We start from the raw sequence: 17,779 nt of genomic DNA, 5'->3' as shown, positions 1-17,779 counted from the left end.
ATTTTTTGTTTACTAATGTACCATTATTTAATTTTTCTAGTTACAAGCAATTTTATCTACTTAATTTTGAAATTGTACAAATATAAATAAGGGTATACTAGGAATGTTTTAGAATAAAATTCTGTTTTCAATAACATTAAATAAGATTCCTTAATCTGTTTGAAAAACAAAACCAACTTATATAAATGAGATGGAGGGAGTATAACAAAGTTGACAGTTATTCTCTATAAATAGAAAAACATTTGTTGTTTTCCATAGATAAATAGAGAAAGATTTGGTGTTATTACAAGATAAACTACAAAGAAAACAACAAAGCAGTGTTCAAATCCCAATCAAATGTTTCTATAATGTATAAATACAAAAATTGATATGACTTATACCTGTCTCATGAGGATAAAATCTCAAGAAACTTCATTAAATTTTTAGTAGATTTTCAATATTCAACATCAATCCAAGCCTGAAATATGATAAGATTAATACGGTGACTTTTGTGTTCTAATCAGTCATTGATAAAAGTGATAACTGGTAATTTGTTTGGTGAATATTGCTGGCGAATCTATCTCGGTGAGCAAAACTAATGAGGAGAAAGGTGACAAAAAGAGCACAATGCACTTAGAAATTCGTATTTAAGAGGATATGAGCATCATGGAGCTTAATAATTATACCAAGGCAGAGATTTGGACTACAACTTAATTTTACTGTGAGATACGTGCAAAAAACTTATTTCTACTCCACAAGATTCTTGATACGTAGAAGATATATTTGGTTATGGGAAATGATCTAATGAGCACTGGTGCTTAGTTTATATTAAGCACCGATGACATGTCACAACAATTTATTCGTGAATCATTAAATTCATGGGACATACCATTAACTTATTCACCAATTAAATAGTGTACCATGTTATTGGTTCTTAGCATAAGTCATAAGCTAAGCACGGGTGTCCATTAGATTATTTCCTGTTTGGTTATTTACATGGATGTATCGGAGAATGTGATATTTCCAACAATGAATTTGGATCTCAAATTAATTTCCTCCAAAGATGACATGAATAGCTAAACCACTCTATGTCTCCAAGCACAGAAAGGCACATGAAATTTAGCTCATGGTTTAACTAAAAAAATAAAAATAAATAAAAATTAAATTTTAAAAATAAAACAAAGTCAACTATTAGTTCTAACAATACGTACCATCAACTTCAATCGAAATCTACTAAAAACTTTATTTTTATCTAAACCAAGCATTGGCTTAGTGTTCAGTTGTTTACATTTATCTCTCAATCAACTTGGATAATATTAGTACTTTAAAAAAAAAAAAGTCCTTTTCAAAATGAATTCAAATTCCGAAGTTGTGGCGATTTGACTCTAGTCAAGAAAATAAAGAGGATTAAAAAAAAGAAGAAGAAGAAGAAGAAGAGGAGAAAGGCCAAACACATGGTTTCATTTTAAATAATAATTATACGGGAATGTAAAATGCAAACAAAATGAAATATAACAAGTCAACTTCTTCTAGAGCTAACTTATACTTCTCTTTAGATACTTAAGAGCTAACACTTATTATTTGCAATATATTGTACACAAAAATATTTGTATGATATGAGTCAAACATATAATCGAAAGCATACACAAAAATATTTGTATGATATGAGTCAAACATATAATCGAAAGAATAACTGCATTCGATGAACACGAAAAATCCGACAGGAGACTTTGTTGGTACTAGCTACTAGAGAAGAAAAGCATCGCAATCTCGAAGAACACAAGATAAAATATAACAAGTCATTTATTTTATAGATTACTTAGTATTTACAATACTCGCACATCAAATTTTAGCATGGTATTGATTCAAACAACATGAATTTATAGTATAATAATATATATTGTTTAGATCGCCTCCGCACCTAATAATATATACTTGAATTCATAATTTATGTCTTGTCAATGTAATATGAAACCATCTTATTCAAAAATTTAATTATAATCATTAAAAGCACAAAAAATATTTCTCTATATCTTTGTCTTTCAATAGAATTTAATATAATAGATCATTTCGATGATTCACCAAAGCTAAGGAAACTCGTTTCGCAACGGCTTGCTAGTGAGCATGACGGAACTCTTTTCTGCATTTTCGCACGAATTCTTAATTCGAACATAGTATTCTAGTTGCCAATGTTCTAAGAAACAAAAAATACACGCTCGTTGCTTTCATACTATATGTCTATGTTCAGAGATGTCCAAGAAAGCTTTTGATAATAAAATAAACAGATTTTAATAAAAGTTGATGAAATGTGATGAAAAAGTTTAAAAAAATTGTAGATTTATAAAATGTATATTGTTGACTTTGACCGTAAATTTTTAACAACTTTTTAGGTTTTACCGAATAAACACTAATATATCCGCAAAAAAAAAAAAAAGTCAATCAAAGGAACAAAAAAGTAGAACAAACTTGCTGGTCGTACATAAGGGTGTTTACACCTTCTTGACAGATCAGATTTTTGCATTTTTATTCATGTGGGATCGATTCGAGACACCCGCACATGTGAGAATCTGTCATGTAGAATGTAAACCATTTTTTGATAGAGGAGCTTTATTCAAAGTAGAAAAACATGTGTATGCTCATAATAAACTTGTCTAATCAAGATGTTAAATATGATAATTTGTGAACACGATATAAGTCACAAACTAAGTAGTGGAGTGAAAAATGATAATGGTTGATACACTTAAAAAAGATTATCCAACTTAATAAATTTACATATGTTTACACTAAATTAATGCACACGAACAACTTCGTATCATAAATTTGTTCATCAAATCTCACACTCGTGCTCAACATGAATTCTTGATGGGCAAAATGACGTACGACAAGTCGCACACATTCTCTTGGCAATCCCAATTTACAAAAGCGCAAACACACACTTTATTACAATTCCATTCAAATAACTCGACTTACTCGAACATGTCCCAGGTAAATATCTTCTATATCGCCTTAAAATGTCGTATTTAGGTCGATTCCGTGGCCATAAAACTGTCATATCACGCTTCTGTACACGCCACTCTAGACATCACCGGTGTAAAAATCGATGCGATGTTTATGAAAAGTACAAAACCAAACGCCTTGAACAGTAAGTGCAGAAATATTTTCTCTTGAATTTGAAGCATATGGGCATAAAGCAAAATTTCCATTGTCTTCTTACATCTACTGAATGCACTTTCCCTCCACAATAAGGGCATGCCCCACCTGCCAGTTGCCTCCCAATCTCTGTTTCCTCTCCATTACAAATCATCAGTATAGACATTCTTTCTCACTTTTGAACTTCTACTGTGTGTGTATGGATATGTGTGTGTGTGTGTGTCTATATATATATATAGAGAGAGACAGAGAGAGAGAGGGACAAACAGTTAGATAGATAGATAGAAAGATGGATAGGGTGGAAGTTGTGGGACATGGACCGAGAATGTTCGGCGCATGTTCAGGTTTCTTCAAGTAACATGAGGCTAACATGCGCTTGGGGCATACGATGAGTGACATGATATTTAATGGTAAAGAAGAATTTCGTATGCACACGTGGAGTTTGATCGAAATATGTTGTTGTTGTTTAATTTATTATCTGTTATTATAAGAAAGGTATCGAGGGGTGAGTCATGTTGATCATTGATTTGGAAGGTGAGTTGGCACAAGTTTACTTGTCTAACAATAATTGAATCAATAATTAGAAAATATGCACAGAAAAGAACCTAACAAATTGTTACTTAATGTGTGTATATTAATTATCAGTTGTCTATGGTAATTTTATATGAATTTTAATTGTTCACTCTCTTTATGCAACCCTCCAAGAGACTTTATTGAAAAAGAACAATTTATATATAATATTGAACATTTTTAAATTTAAAGATTACTTACATTTTTTTGCTTTTTTTACACTTCAATGATGCCCTCTATTTTGAATCTTCATTTTATTTTTTTAATATACATCCATTGATTTTCCATCAATTTTTGTTTAACATATTTTCCAGATGTCAATGAATTCAAATATGGTTTGAGTAATATAAGATGTAGAACATTGAAATGTGTAACTTATTAAATGGGTGGGATTGTGGCTACTTTGGTGTAAGGTCAACGATGTTAAGGGATGCCTTTTCATGTCTTCTATACAATCTACCAACCTCTGGTAACAGGCTCTAAGGACAAGGATTCGATGAATGGATGTTATTATAAGATTTTGTGGGGCTCCCTACACCCCCTTCATCATCAGCCTCCCTAGCTCGATAAAACATTGAAAGAAGGGTTAGTTCTAGGTTTAATCATATTACATGTACATCACTTTTTACATTGTTGTGGTAACGTGCTATCGGACAGCTTAAAGAATATTTTTCAACCAATCAAATCATACCAACTTGGATGATGTCAAAAGAAATGGACACTTTTGATGTACAATTGGCTTAACTCTTCTACGTTTAAGGCTCGTGGCAGATCATTGAGGAAAATGCCTTGCCAACCCTGATCATATATACCTAGAAACGCCAGTGAGTGTTGATTGTCGAGGTGGAGGTGGAGGTGAAGTTAGACCACATATTCAACACTGTATTTATGCATTTTTATTTTGTCGTAGATAGCCCTTGTCGATGCGAGATATCCACTTAGAGTGATGTCATAAAGAGGATTTATGAGCTGCCAACCCAAGTGAGGCACTTCAGGAGCAAATCGATAAGCACACTCATTTCATCCAAAACTAGCTAATGGCCAGCAAAGTAAATACCAATGTCACTTCTTCAATTCATACCTTCATTTGTATGACTAACACTTCCTTCTTAATCATTACATGATCCTTCCAGAAGAAAATTCTCTCAAGGTCAACGACGACGTCAATAAGGCAATTGACACTTCTGCTGCCAAGGAGTTAAAGACGTTCACTGCTGCTTATAAAGAGCAAATGGACCATTTAGAGAGGGCTAATAGGGGACTATCCCGGAACAGAGCCGGTCCTGAGATTTTGAGTGTCTTGTGCGATATTTTAAAATGGTGCCCTCTTTAAGTAACTAAAACATATTTTCAAAAAAATATATTTCAATAATATTATTTCATTGCAAAAATATGAATTTTTTTTTTAATATTTTTATTTTGCTATACATGAATAAGAAAAATATAAATAAAGCTCAAGAGCATCTCTCGAACTTCATCAAAATTCATATGTCATCAACAAAGAACCATCCAAACCACTAGCCACTTCGTGCAATTCCATATAAGCAAACTTTGAAAAAAAATTATATATCAAGTATAAAGCTTGAAATGCAACAAATCATGTAAAAATATTTCTGCTCGCATTTTTAGAAGTAAACTTACTAATTAACCTTCGTAATCAATATTTTCTAGAAAGTCTTGCTCAATATTTTTTAGGTGTTCAACTTTTCTGGAGAAAAATTATGTCGTGCTTCCTTGATTCTCAGTCTTCGTGTTCAAGCAAAGTGAATTTACATTTTAACAAATTTTTACAAAGCAAATTCAAATCAGTGAAATCACGAATGAGATTGACGAAAAGATAATAAAGAAAATATAACACGTAATTCAGATTTTCAGTGAGTGTTCAATGAAAAATATGAATCGTCAATTGTCGCTTAAGGAAAAGAGAGAATTTTTTGGAACCATATCAAAGATGATTGGAGAAAAAGACGATTTCTCCAAAAAGACGGTTGGTTTCTCTCTTTTTTGCCTCAATTATCTTTTAGGCAATTGGAAAATACGATTGGTTTCTTTAATTATTTTCTCCAAATAGACGATTTCTCCAAAAAGACAGTTGGTTTCTCTCTTTTTTGCCTCAATTATCTTTTAGGCAATTGGAAAAAACGATTGGTTTCTTTAATTATTTTCTCCAAAAAGACGATTGGAAAAGGCGGTTGCTCAATTTTTCTTTCTTCTCTCAGTTTTCTGGCCGACCTAATCTCTTTTCGACTTTTTCCTTTTTTCTCACATTATTTAAGGTAGGAATACTATTTAAGAATATTATATTCAAGGAAATTATAATTAGTTAGTCACATTATTCTTGATTTTAATATCTTACGCATAATAATAAAAATTTTATATTTCAAATATTTAATTATAAATAAATATACAACTATAACAAAACTTTTTTTGGTGCTCCTACAATTTTGAGGCTATGTGCGGTTGCTCAACTCACGAACCCTCAGGGCCATCCCAGTCCCTGAAGAGCAGGTGCCTCAGCTGCAGATACAGGCAAGAAAAAGGATGACAACTGAGGCGCTTGGGGCTCCACTGCTATTGAGGTCATTGTCGCTGCTACTCTCGTCCCCAGTGCCATCCCCATATCCTAGGTTACACTTATTGAGGATGAGGTGGAATTGAGACCTGGATATACACGCTAGGTAAGAAATGTTGGCCTGTCAAAGTTGAAGTGATAAACAAATAAATTTTGTGGACTCCAACTTCGAGGTCTTGCCTGAAATGGTAGTAGAAATGCTGCCTTTCGAAGTGGCAACTGTCGTCAACAAGTTTTGGACTGAAAAATAAGTCGACCGCGTCTCTTATTGCAAGACCAACAAAATCTCCTAGAGGCAGATGTGACCAATAACGTCGATCCCTAGTAGTTAGCTTATTCAATTTAAAATGCTACATATTTCACTGCTTTTACTTTTTAAACTATTCAAATCATATTTGAATTGATAGGGTACTGACGTATAAAAAATTATTTTAAACAAAATATGAGGAAAAATTAGATTTCTTTTTTTTGAAAAAAAAGGAAATTGAATAGTCAAAGTAAAGAGCATTTTATAAAAAAATTTACTCTATAAATTTAAATTATCTACATAATGCATAAGATGCACTTTATAAGTAGAAAATCAATATTTAAAAATAAGCTCCAATAGACTATGTGATGATTAGCATTGTAGGAGTGTATAAAACACTTTTATTTTTAAATTTAAGGATGTTTTCTATATGGATAATGTGTTCTTTATATCATTTAATGTGTTATATATTTCAATTCTCTATTTCTTACATCACTCAACCTGTTTAGTCCTACCAATGCCTACATTGGTGCAAATAATGCTTTCACTATGTCAATTTTCTATGATTGGTGTAATTTAATTAATGATTATTTGTCATCTCAGTTGATAATTAAGATCAACAAGAATGTAAGCTTCTCACTCTTTTGCACAACATACATGTTATTAGCCTTTCGGAGAATAGTTAGAACCATCAGAAGTTGTGGGGAACAAGTTGTATATTACATTGAGTAATGGATATATCTTCTTCTCAATTGCAAAAAACATATCGAGATACTTCATTGACATGTGCAATATCAATTTGCCCCTCCAATACATCACCCTTTGAATTCCATTTTTCACGAGGCAAATTCTTGTGAACACACCATTGCATAGAGTCCAACTATCGCATCATTAGATCAGTAAGCTCAAGTTTGATTGCCTATTAGAAAACTCCTTGTAGTTTCGATGGTTTCAGCTAAATGATTAACGAATTTCATCTGATGTAGAACTTATTGTCAAATGGATGTGAGAAAATTTGGATCAAAATGGGGAAAAAGTAATATTGCAAAGAGAACATTCAAATGATGACATAATACCATTCCAAAAAGAGGACGACAAGATAAGTAATATTCATCGCTATGCCATGACATAAGATGGATTTTTGTCATTCGAATTCGTTTAGGACTCGAAAATTAATTTTTAAAGTTTTAATGCTATATTTTTCATTTAGTTTATTCTAGATTTTTTATTATTATTATTTTTTTCAATTTTAGTTTGTATAAATTTTGTTTTCATTAATTTTAGTCATCTTAAGCTAGATTTCCATGCAAATCCTTATAAATAAGGGTTAATTAGTTGTTTTGTTCATCTTTTCATCAATAAAATTTTGTGAGTTTATTCATTCATAATTTGGTGGATTTCCAATTTTTGGTTCTTAAGGTGTTCACTTGAATTCCTCGTCTTGCACTGCGTCCTCATCTTACAAGGATATGATTCAAAATCGTTACATCCCGATTCTCAAGCTATCGAGATCGATTTCAATCTAATCTTCTACTAGATTTTTGGGGAGAAAGTATGCTAACTGTTATCTATCTTGTCAATCACTTCACTGCCTACACCTCTTCTTTATGGAAAAAGGCCATTGTAAACCTTTACAATCGACCAACATATAGCCATTTACGTGTATTCGATTGCTTATATTTTGCAACCTACATCATCCCTACACACAAATTGACCAACGAGCATGTAAATGCATATTTATTGGGTATTCTCTTGGCCAAAAGAGATACAAAGTGTATGATTTGGAACTAAGAAAATCGCCACAAGTCGTGACATTATTTTCCATGAGCACATTTTCCCTTCTCAACAGTGCAACAAAATCATGAATCTTATATACTAGTATTACCATTACCTGTGCTTGACAATGTTACAACGACCATGCTTGGGTGCCAGAAGAGAATTGACACCCTAGCTGACAGATCCTCATAGTCGAGGTGGGTGGGTGGAATTTTTTAGATTTTTTATTCATGTGGGGTCGGCGCGGGTCCCATTAACATGTGAGTATCTGTCAAAACAATGGGAAAAATCCTTCTGGCAGCTCGACATTTTCCATGTTACAACACCCTATTTGAAACAGACGGTTGGAATTCTAAATTTGTGGTACCCATAAACACCAATGATATTCAATCTCCTTGGCCATCGAACCATTATCCCAATCTTACCATTCAAGACGATCAGAACACATTTGTCAACCATCCATTCTGCTCTAAGTGATGCAGCACTAATAGAAGTATTAAATGCAGAATGAGAAGATCAAAAAGAAGAATCAATAGAAGGAGAATAATAATGGGGGAAGAGAGAAAGCTTTCGCCACAAGCAACCAATAATTTTATTCAATCATCAACTAATGAAATTACATGGCAAAGTAAGTTTAAATAATAAAAACCAAAACCCTAACTATACTGGGCTTGGACCCACATGAGCCCAATAAGAATCCAAAACAAAATAAAGTCCACAAAATGAAATAAGATTCAACTAGGAATAAATAAAAATAAGGTTCAACTAGGAATAAATAAAAAGAGACTGGATGTCCTCATCACTAAGACTTCCACAAATTTCTAGTTCCGTTGAACTTAATACATTTGCCCAAGCTGAGAAAGATCCAATGTAGCGGGAAGCAACGAGTTCTGAAATTCAAGCATAGCCTATTGGTTGTAGATAGATGTGTAAGATTAAATACCAATCTAACGGTCTAATATGAAATGATGGATTATAATGAAACATTTGCACTAGTTGCTAAACTTGTCACTGTTCAATGCTTACTTGCACAATTGCACCAGCTATGAAATTGGTCCATCATCAAATAGGCGTTTAGAGAATTGAAGACCTTGTGAAGTTGAAATATTTCTAAGGCACAGAGGTAGCTCATTTTAAGGAGGGCATTTCTATTTCACAACGCAAATATACTTTTCTTGGGACTAATTTAGTTACTTTTCCTCTAGAATAGAACTTGAGACTTGCACCATTAGATGGTGTCATGGTGAATTTCTTAAAGACTTGTCTTGATATTGAAGACTCATTGGGAATTTTAATTACCTTACAATTACAAGGCCAAACATTTTGAATTTATCTCCTAAGTTACTTCAGCCACGTAATGAAACTTGTTGTCGATTTTATCCCGCAAGTGGACGGATTGCAACAAGTAGTAAATTTGACCTTATGAGTCCACATGAAAATCCTATTCTTCCTACACGGAAAGGGACCTATAAATACGAAAATTCTCACACTTTAAGGGGTTCCACACATTAAGAGGCAAGAAACACATCTTGGGAGAATAAGGGAAGAGATTCAAAGGGAGAAAACAACGACAAATTCATCGTGTGAAGCATCAATTGGAAGAGAAAGAAATTCGTGGTGTAAGATTTACTTTTTCTTCTAAATATTTAATTCTAAATCCGATGATGTACTCTAAAACAATTTGTTATTTATCTTCTTTCATTATGCGTAACTAAATCAATTGTTAAGGCAAACAATGCAACCTATTTGAGACCTTTTATTTTTTTTATTAGAGATTCTTGTTTGTTATGATTATATGTGTGGGTTTTAATCATGTTCTTAATACTTTGAATTTTCTGGCTAATAATTCAATAGTTTCGTGAACAATAATTGCGTAGAGATGCAGATTCTTGTTTAGGCCATATAGTAAAATTCGGTAAATTAATATAACGTATAGAGATACCTATATTAATTGTTGCGGTCCTACATGAATTCTTAGAACTCTTATTTCGTTTAAATAATATTGATTCGCATAGAAATATGGAATTGAATTATTTAAATAGGCTCAATGAGAACTCGACATGGGTAAATTGAATATCGTAGAAGAATTCGACTGAACACTACTTTAGATTTTATGAATCTCGATATTAGAAGTAAAGGTGACAAATAGGTGAAATTGTTCCGCCCTAATACCCATTTATTATTTGAATTCTCACTCATTTTCTGTTGCACTCACAAACTTTTAAGTAATTAGAATAAAAATCACTTTTAGTCATTGTTCTCGTTTATTTTCGTCAAATAGAAGTTAGAAATAATAAATTGAGTATTAAAGTATAGTTCTCGTGGGAAAATATAATCTGGACTCAAAAGGTCAATTTTACTACTTGTTACGATCCATCCATTTGCCGGATAAAATCGACGACAAGTTTTTGGCGTCGTTGTTGAGACTATTTTCTTTAATACTGACTTATTTATTTTTTTCTTCTGTTTGATTTTTTTTTCTTTTTTTTTGTTCAATTGATCTCCTTTTTTTTTTTTTTTGCTCCATTGGTAGGAAATAAAAAGAAGTAAGAGGTCAAATTTCATAATGATTAATTCCGACTTGAATGAAGATGACATGCTCTTTGGAGAATTTCTAATCAGACAAGAACTTAAAAGGTGGGGATATGATCAGCCTATCGAATTTGGTAAGGATGGTTGGCCGAAGAGATTAAACATCAAGTCAATTATTTATCCAGAGATCAGATTGACATGTGAATACTGTGGTACATCTCATTATACTAAAAATTCCTCGTATTTGGCAACTCCAGTGGAAGTGAAAGAACATTATCCATATGAAAAATATTTTGATTACAATGAAATAATTATTAGAGCATCATCATGCAAAGATGTAAAAAGATTGAAGATCAAATAATTCTGGACGAGCCAAATAACATGCCAACGGAGAATCTCTTCATCATTCAACCCAAGGAACTAACGAATAAAGATGTGGAGCAAGTGGAAATCGAGGAATTAGTCGAGAAGAAGCCAGATGAATTAGTTGCAATCAATGAAGATGTGATCGACGTGCAAACATCGAACTTCATTGAATTTGTGATTAAAGATGATGAAAAGATTGCAGTGTATTTGATTGATTTCGAAATAGACATTTAGGCGGGTCATACTGTATTAAAAAAGAAAATGTATGAGTTTGGAAGATGTACGAGATATGGAACAAAGTCAAATTAAGCAAGCTAAGCAGGAGCTCCAAAGCTATATTCAAAGTGCCATGAAGACTTGTGCAAAAGTCTAGCTAATGATTTAAAAGAAACGCTTTTTGGGAGACAACCAAGCATTCTTTTTCTTTTATTTATTTTATTTTCAAGTTATAGGATATTTTAGTTTATTTATTAGTCTATTTAGGAGACATCACCCATATCCCGTTTATCCTTAGCTCATTGAGTAACTAAGTTGGTTATTAGATGTTTGAGTTAAGTAACCCTTGTTCCATGATTTTTTTTTTCAAATTTGATTTTTCAAGAACATGACGTCACGGAATACTCAAACCAACATGAATATGGAGAAAATGGGACAAATCTCAAGTTTGAGGGAGAATGTGGAAGAAGAGTCAATCAAATACAACACCAGGGCATCACAACATCATAGATAATACGGACATTCAGGGAAGTCTCCTCATTTTTCTTTAAATTTCACATTGAGGATAATGTTTAGTTTAAGTTTGGGGGACTGTATTATTATTAATTGCCTTATTGCCTACCAAAATTTTGTGTGTGAGTTGGACAGTTCGGCTTACAATTATGTTTTACTTTGAGATTTTGTGTTGATTTATGAACTGTAGATAGAATGCATGCTAGATTAATTAAAGCTCAATCTTGCAAAACTTGATATTATATGTGCACTAGAATTGAGTCTGACACTATGATGAACGAGTTGATTCATTTGTTAGACAGGTTGATTTAATTGGACATAGATGTTTTACCTAAACCATAATAAATTATCTATCCTTAGACCAAATTTAGCACAGTTTGGGAGTGACCTTACAGTTGTAGGAAGATGCGGATGTGAATTTGGATTTCATGTATGAAAACTTATGTGTGGATTGTCTTAGATTAACACGATTAAACTTGATGAAAGTCTTAAGTTGGAGATCGATTTGTTTGAATAAGTGCGTGAAATGTGCATTGCACTTATCAAGACATATACATTAGAAATCTAAAAACTTCTCTTTGAAGTATTCATGACTCGAGTAATTATGCCTGCAAGAGTATCTTAAAACCTTGTGCCTTAAAGTCGTCTGACTTGGGAGTCATTGCCTAAAGTTCGCTACAGGGGTCATTGAAAAGCAATCAAAGATGAAGCTGCACTTGAAATAAAAATTGGTTCTCTTCGAAGCCTTTTTGACTCGAGTTAGTAAGCCTGTAAGGATATTTAAAATATGGTGCCCTAGAATCATTTGATTTGGGAGTCATCAGCCTAAAACCTGCTACATGGGTCATTTAAAAAGCTTAATGGAGAGAATGCCAAAAAAAATAATTTGTGAAAATCAGAAGAAACAGGTGCATGAAAAGAGCAAAAGCACTAAATACATTGGTTAAGCCCAACATTTATTTGAGAGAATTTGACTTTCGATCAAGAATAATTAGATAGTTGAGTAATGGCAGTCGAAGCAATCAAATAATTGGAGAATTCGTGTTCACTGAAGTGTTGACTTGCAACTATTAACGTCCACCTGAACTCGAGAGGGTGAGGATAGTAATGAAATATTCAACTTTAGATTACACACTGGGAATAAATAAAAAATAGAGTAAGTTTGGGGGTGTGGGAACCAAACGAGAAATGTAAGGATATATTTGACCACTAAGGGTCAGGAATTGGAACAATTTGTGAATTCATTGATGTCTACTTAATTCTTTACGCATATATGTCGATTTTGCATTGGAAGAGTGAATATTAGTTTGGTGCTGTGACTTTTGAGCATGTTTGTGGAATTAACACTTAAATCTTGAATCCTGAGGTGAGAAGTTAGATTGTCCAACCAAATATTTTTGCATGATTGTGTGTTTACTGCTATTTAGTTTATAGTTTTATTTGAGGACAAACAAATATTTAAGTTTGGGGGTATTTGATAAGTGTATTATTCGGTATCTTAAATAGCGATATTTGATGGTTCTTTCAACAAATTATATCCTAAAATTTTTGTATTTTATGTTTAATAGATGAAATTTTATGAATGAAAAGGATTTGAAGGAAAGAAGCAAAAGTGGTCAAAATTGGAGAAAATGACTAAATCGTATGAGATCTAAAGTTCGAGGACTAAAGTGCAAATATTTAAAAGTTGTGTCAAACCTCCAGATGAAGATCTAAGAGCGTTATGAGTCAATTGGATGAAGAAAAATGTCAAAGGGATCAAATTTAGGCAAAATATGATCACAAATCAATTTCCAACTGAAAAGTTATTCTCTGAGATTTTAGGCTAACGTTAAGAACCTTTTTTGACATAGCAAATGATCGAATTCGAGAATGATGTTTGAAGTAGAGTTTTAGCACTTTGAGTTAGCTTTCAATGCATCTTCAATCGCCTCAATCGGATATCGAGAAAGAAAGTTATGATAAAGAAACTGAACGAGGTACTGTCTGTCGGGAAAGTGGTGCTGCAGCGTCGAGAAGTCTCGAGAGTTGGCACGGCGCCCCAGGATGCTGTGGCGCCAACCCATTGCGTCGCATCCCAGACTCGTCTGGATACAATTCCGGCCCATTTTTGAATCCATATGAAAACTCTATTCTTCCTACATGGCAAGGGACCTATAAATACGAAAATTTTCAATCTTTAAGGGGTTCCCCATATTAAGAGGGAAGAAACACATCTTGGGAGAAAAATGGGAGAGATTCAAAGGGAGAAAACAAAGACAAATTCATCGTGTGAAGCATCAATTGGAAGATGAAGGAATTCTTGGTGTAAGGTCTACTTTTTCTTCTACATATTTAATTATAAATCTGGTGATGTACTCTAAGACAATTTGTTATTTCTCTTTTTTCATTATGCGTAGCTAAATTCTTTGTTGGGGCAAACAATGTAACATATTTGAGACCCTTTATTTTTTATTTGAGATTCTTGTTCGTTATGATTATCTGTGTGGATTTTAATCATGTTCTTAATGCTTTGAATCTTCTGGCCAATTATTCAATAATTTCATGAACAGTAATTGCGTAGAGATGTAAATTCTTGTTTAGACCACATATTAATATCCGGTCATTAATATAACATGTAGAGATACCTATATTAATTGCTGCAGTCCTATATGAATTTTTAGAACTATTATTTCATTTAAATAATGTTGATTCACATAGGAATATGGAATTGAATTATTTAAATAGGCTCAATTAGAACTCGAGATAGGTAAATTGAATACCGTAGAAGAGTTACACCGAACACTACTTTAGATTTTATGAATCTCGATATTAGAAGTAAATGTGACTAATAGGTGAAGTTGTTCTACCCTAATACCCATTTATTATTTGAATTCTCACTCATTTTCTATTGCACTCACGAAATTTTAAGTAGTTAGAATAAAAATTACTTTTAATTAATGTTCTCATTTATTTTCGTCAAATAGAAGTTAGAAAAAATAAATTGAGTGTTAAAGTATAGTCCTCGTGGGAATGATAGTTCGGACTCAAAAGGTCCACTTTACAACTTGTTATGATCCGTTCACTTACGTGATGAAATCGACAACAAAATGTATCTATTTGGGACTTTTGATATTTAAAGGGAACGTCTGGACAAGGCTTAATATTTCCAATGAAGAATAGCTTGAACTTAATTGGGTATTTCTATGCTGGTTAGGGAAGTTGTCCTACTACATGAAGATATGTTACATGATATAGTGTTTTCCTAGATAATTCTCTTCTCTCTTGGAAAACTAATAAGCAAACAATAATTTCACGTTCGTCTGCAGAAGTAAAGTATGTATGAAACAATACAAGCTACTTTGTATGTATAATTTTAAAGAGTTAAAAGATATATTCCATCATCTCATAAAGATAGTCTCGTTTCTTTTTTAAAAAAGATTAAAAAAATTTAGTTAATATAGTTGAAATAATAAATTTTATTATCATTTCTTATACCCTTACGTTAATGCAATCAATATTCAAGGTAATTAAATTATATTTGTCATAAAAAAGAAAAAAAACAAGTCTATTTTTATGGGATGATGGGAGTAACTGACACTATCATATATATAATGAAACTAATTACCTTTAAACTACAAATACAACTTGTAATCCCAACTGGAAACAATACAATAATAGGATCCTAATAGCAATCAAATTAGGATATTATGGTTGCTTTGAGAATAATTGTCATATTTCAGTTACCTAACTTAAATAAACTCATTTTTAACTAAAAATTTGAAAGATTATGTGAGGTAAAGAATCATGAGATAATGAAGACCTGATAAGAATAATCATTGACTTGGGTTCGAGTCTTCTCGGACCGATAAAGGTAAAATTTGAAAAAAAAATCATGAGGCAATTTCATTTCATGATTCTCATATAGGAATTGTATGTTATTTCGAGGATGTTTGGTAGAGATTAAAATTAGATTTTTTAGTAGATTGTGAGAAAAGTTTTTGAAATGTGTGGTTGAAACCCTATATAGTTAATATTGATTATTTGACTTTGACTTATATTAAAATTAGATTTTAATAAAAACCAAACATGGGCTTCATCATCAATTTCTTCATCTCGCGTACGACGTCATGAACGACGATATTCGTGTAAATTCATAGTATTCAAATAGAACACTCAACCTACTCCGAGTAGAACTAAGGGCTCATTTGATTAGATGAATTGTTGTGGAAGTTACCAAATTAGTCAACTTTTGCCTTGTTATTTACAAAAATGTCACTTTTTTAAACTCATTGCAAAATTGTCAAATTTGGTCTTTTTGGCCCCTCTTAGTAATTTCAATCCCTTCTATGTTAGTGATTAAATATGATTTGACTAGACTCCAAATTGTACAAAATTTGTGAAATGTCAGGGCACTTGGAAACTGGAAAAAAAAAAGGAACGAAACAAAATTGGTGAAGAAGAAAGATGAAACAACCAACCCAAACGAAGAAGAAAACAGTATTGAAACACATTCCCTTCTCCCACACATTTCCCTCTCTCACTAGAATCATCCCCTCTCTCGCTTTTTCCCTTCTTTCACCTCCGACGAAGACCAAAAGCACTTCCCTGTGTCATATGAATCGACGAAAGGCGAGACTCACATCTGGCATTCGAATCGTCCGATGCCCAGCCATCGACAACCGCCATCAATCACCTCACCGTCGACGAAGATCGTCACTAATTTATTCAAGTTGGTATTTTCGTCATTTTTTGCATTTTTCCTAAAGAAGAGGAATTTTTGTACATTCTTTGTACAGTGTCTACCAGCGGAGCTATATTTGGGCAAGGGTGGTCAGTGACCACCCAAAAGTTTTGAGATTTTTAATTTAATTGATTTTATTTTAGTTATTTTTTTATTTTTATTTTTTGCAACAAGTAAGGCAACTTATGATGCCAACTTGTTGCATTAGCTGAGTTCAATCCTTATTCCAATGGCATAAAACAATCACAATGATGGTCCATGGCTAAGAGTTAAGTTAGTTAGCCGAGTGCTTGAACTATTGGACAATTTGGCTTAGTGGTAGTTTGAAAAGTGATTGTAACAACTCCGGCAATTGAAATGTCATTTACATAGGCAAATTCTGTTTAAAATAGTGTACAAAAATTGATATCTGATCAAGGAAACTAACATCCTAAGTAATGAATATCTATTATCAGTACCAACATACTGGAAATGAAATTAATCATTATCTTGGTGAGGCACATTCTTCATTTAAAATATCGATTATAAGCTCACCCCAGTACTAGATTTAGATTCAGATTTATGTTCAGACTCAGATTCAGATTCAGATTCATTCGAGTTGTGATTATATTTTGTAGAATTATAGCATAGAAGAAAAAGAGAGCATAATTTGATTATTGAGTTTAACCATTTTCAGTAGAAGATATAAGAAAATGAGAGTTGAAGTAGATTAATTCTCTATGAATTTTTAGAGAAAGATAGTAAGCTTGGACCAACAACGTTTATATAATAGTTGATAGCGTAAACATTATCGTTTCGTAAAAGACAGCAATAAGAAAAGCTTTCAGTGAAACTATTTAATGGACACTTGCATCAAAATGAAAGAAAATGAAATATATATAGAAACAACACTGACCTTTTTTTTCAGAGTTCGCATGCTGCCATTTGAATCTCTCCAAAATCCTGACGGTGGACAAGATTCAAAATTTTAATCAGACAAGGACAAAAATAAGTTGAGAAAAAATATGGTAATATTATTTATAATTTTTTGGCAGATATTTTTGGCCTAACCAAATAAAATATCTTGGCTCCACGCGGACCACGGGTCGGACATGGTGGGTCACATGATCTACCAATTTTCTAAGAATTTGTTTTC

General features: G+C 32.5%; 1 protein-coding gene across 1 annotated transcript; it reads right to left on the bottom strand.

Annotated features, from left to right (window-relative positions):
• Positions 1–2,689: 2,689 nt before the first annotated feature.
• On the bottom strand, positions 2,690–3,384 carry LOC111375944. The gene has a single exon (XM_022998870.1). It carries the CDS (start codon positions 3,293–3,295, stop codon positions 3,089–3,091), a length of 207 nt encoding a protein of 68 aa, XP_022854638.1. The 5' UTR covers positions 3,296–3,384; the 3' UTR covers positions 2,690–3,088.
• Positions 3,385–17,779: the final 14,395 nt, after the last annotated feature.

This window comes from Olea europaea, chromosome 2 (genome assembly GCF_002742605.1).
Source record: "Olea europaea var. sylvestris chromosome 2, O_europaea_v1, whole genome shotgun sequence".
Lineage (NCBI taxonomy): Eukaryota > Viridiplantae > Streptophyta > Magnoliopsida > Lamiales > Oleaceae > Olea > Olea europaea.
The sequence above is the reverse complement of the archived record's forward strand: the minus strand, read 5'-3'. Positions and strand labels throughout refer to the sequence as shown.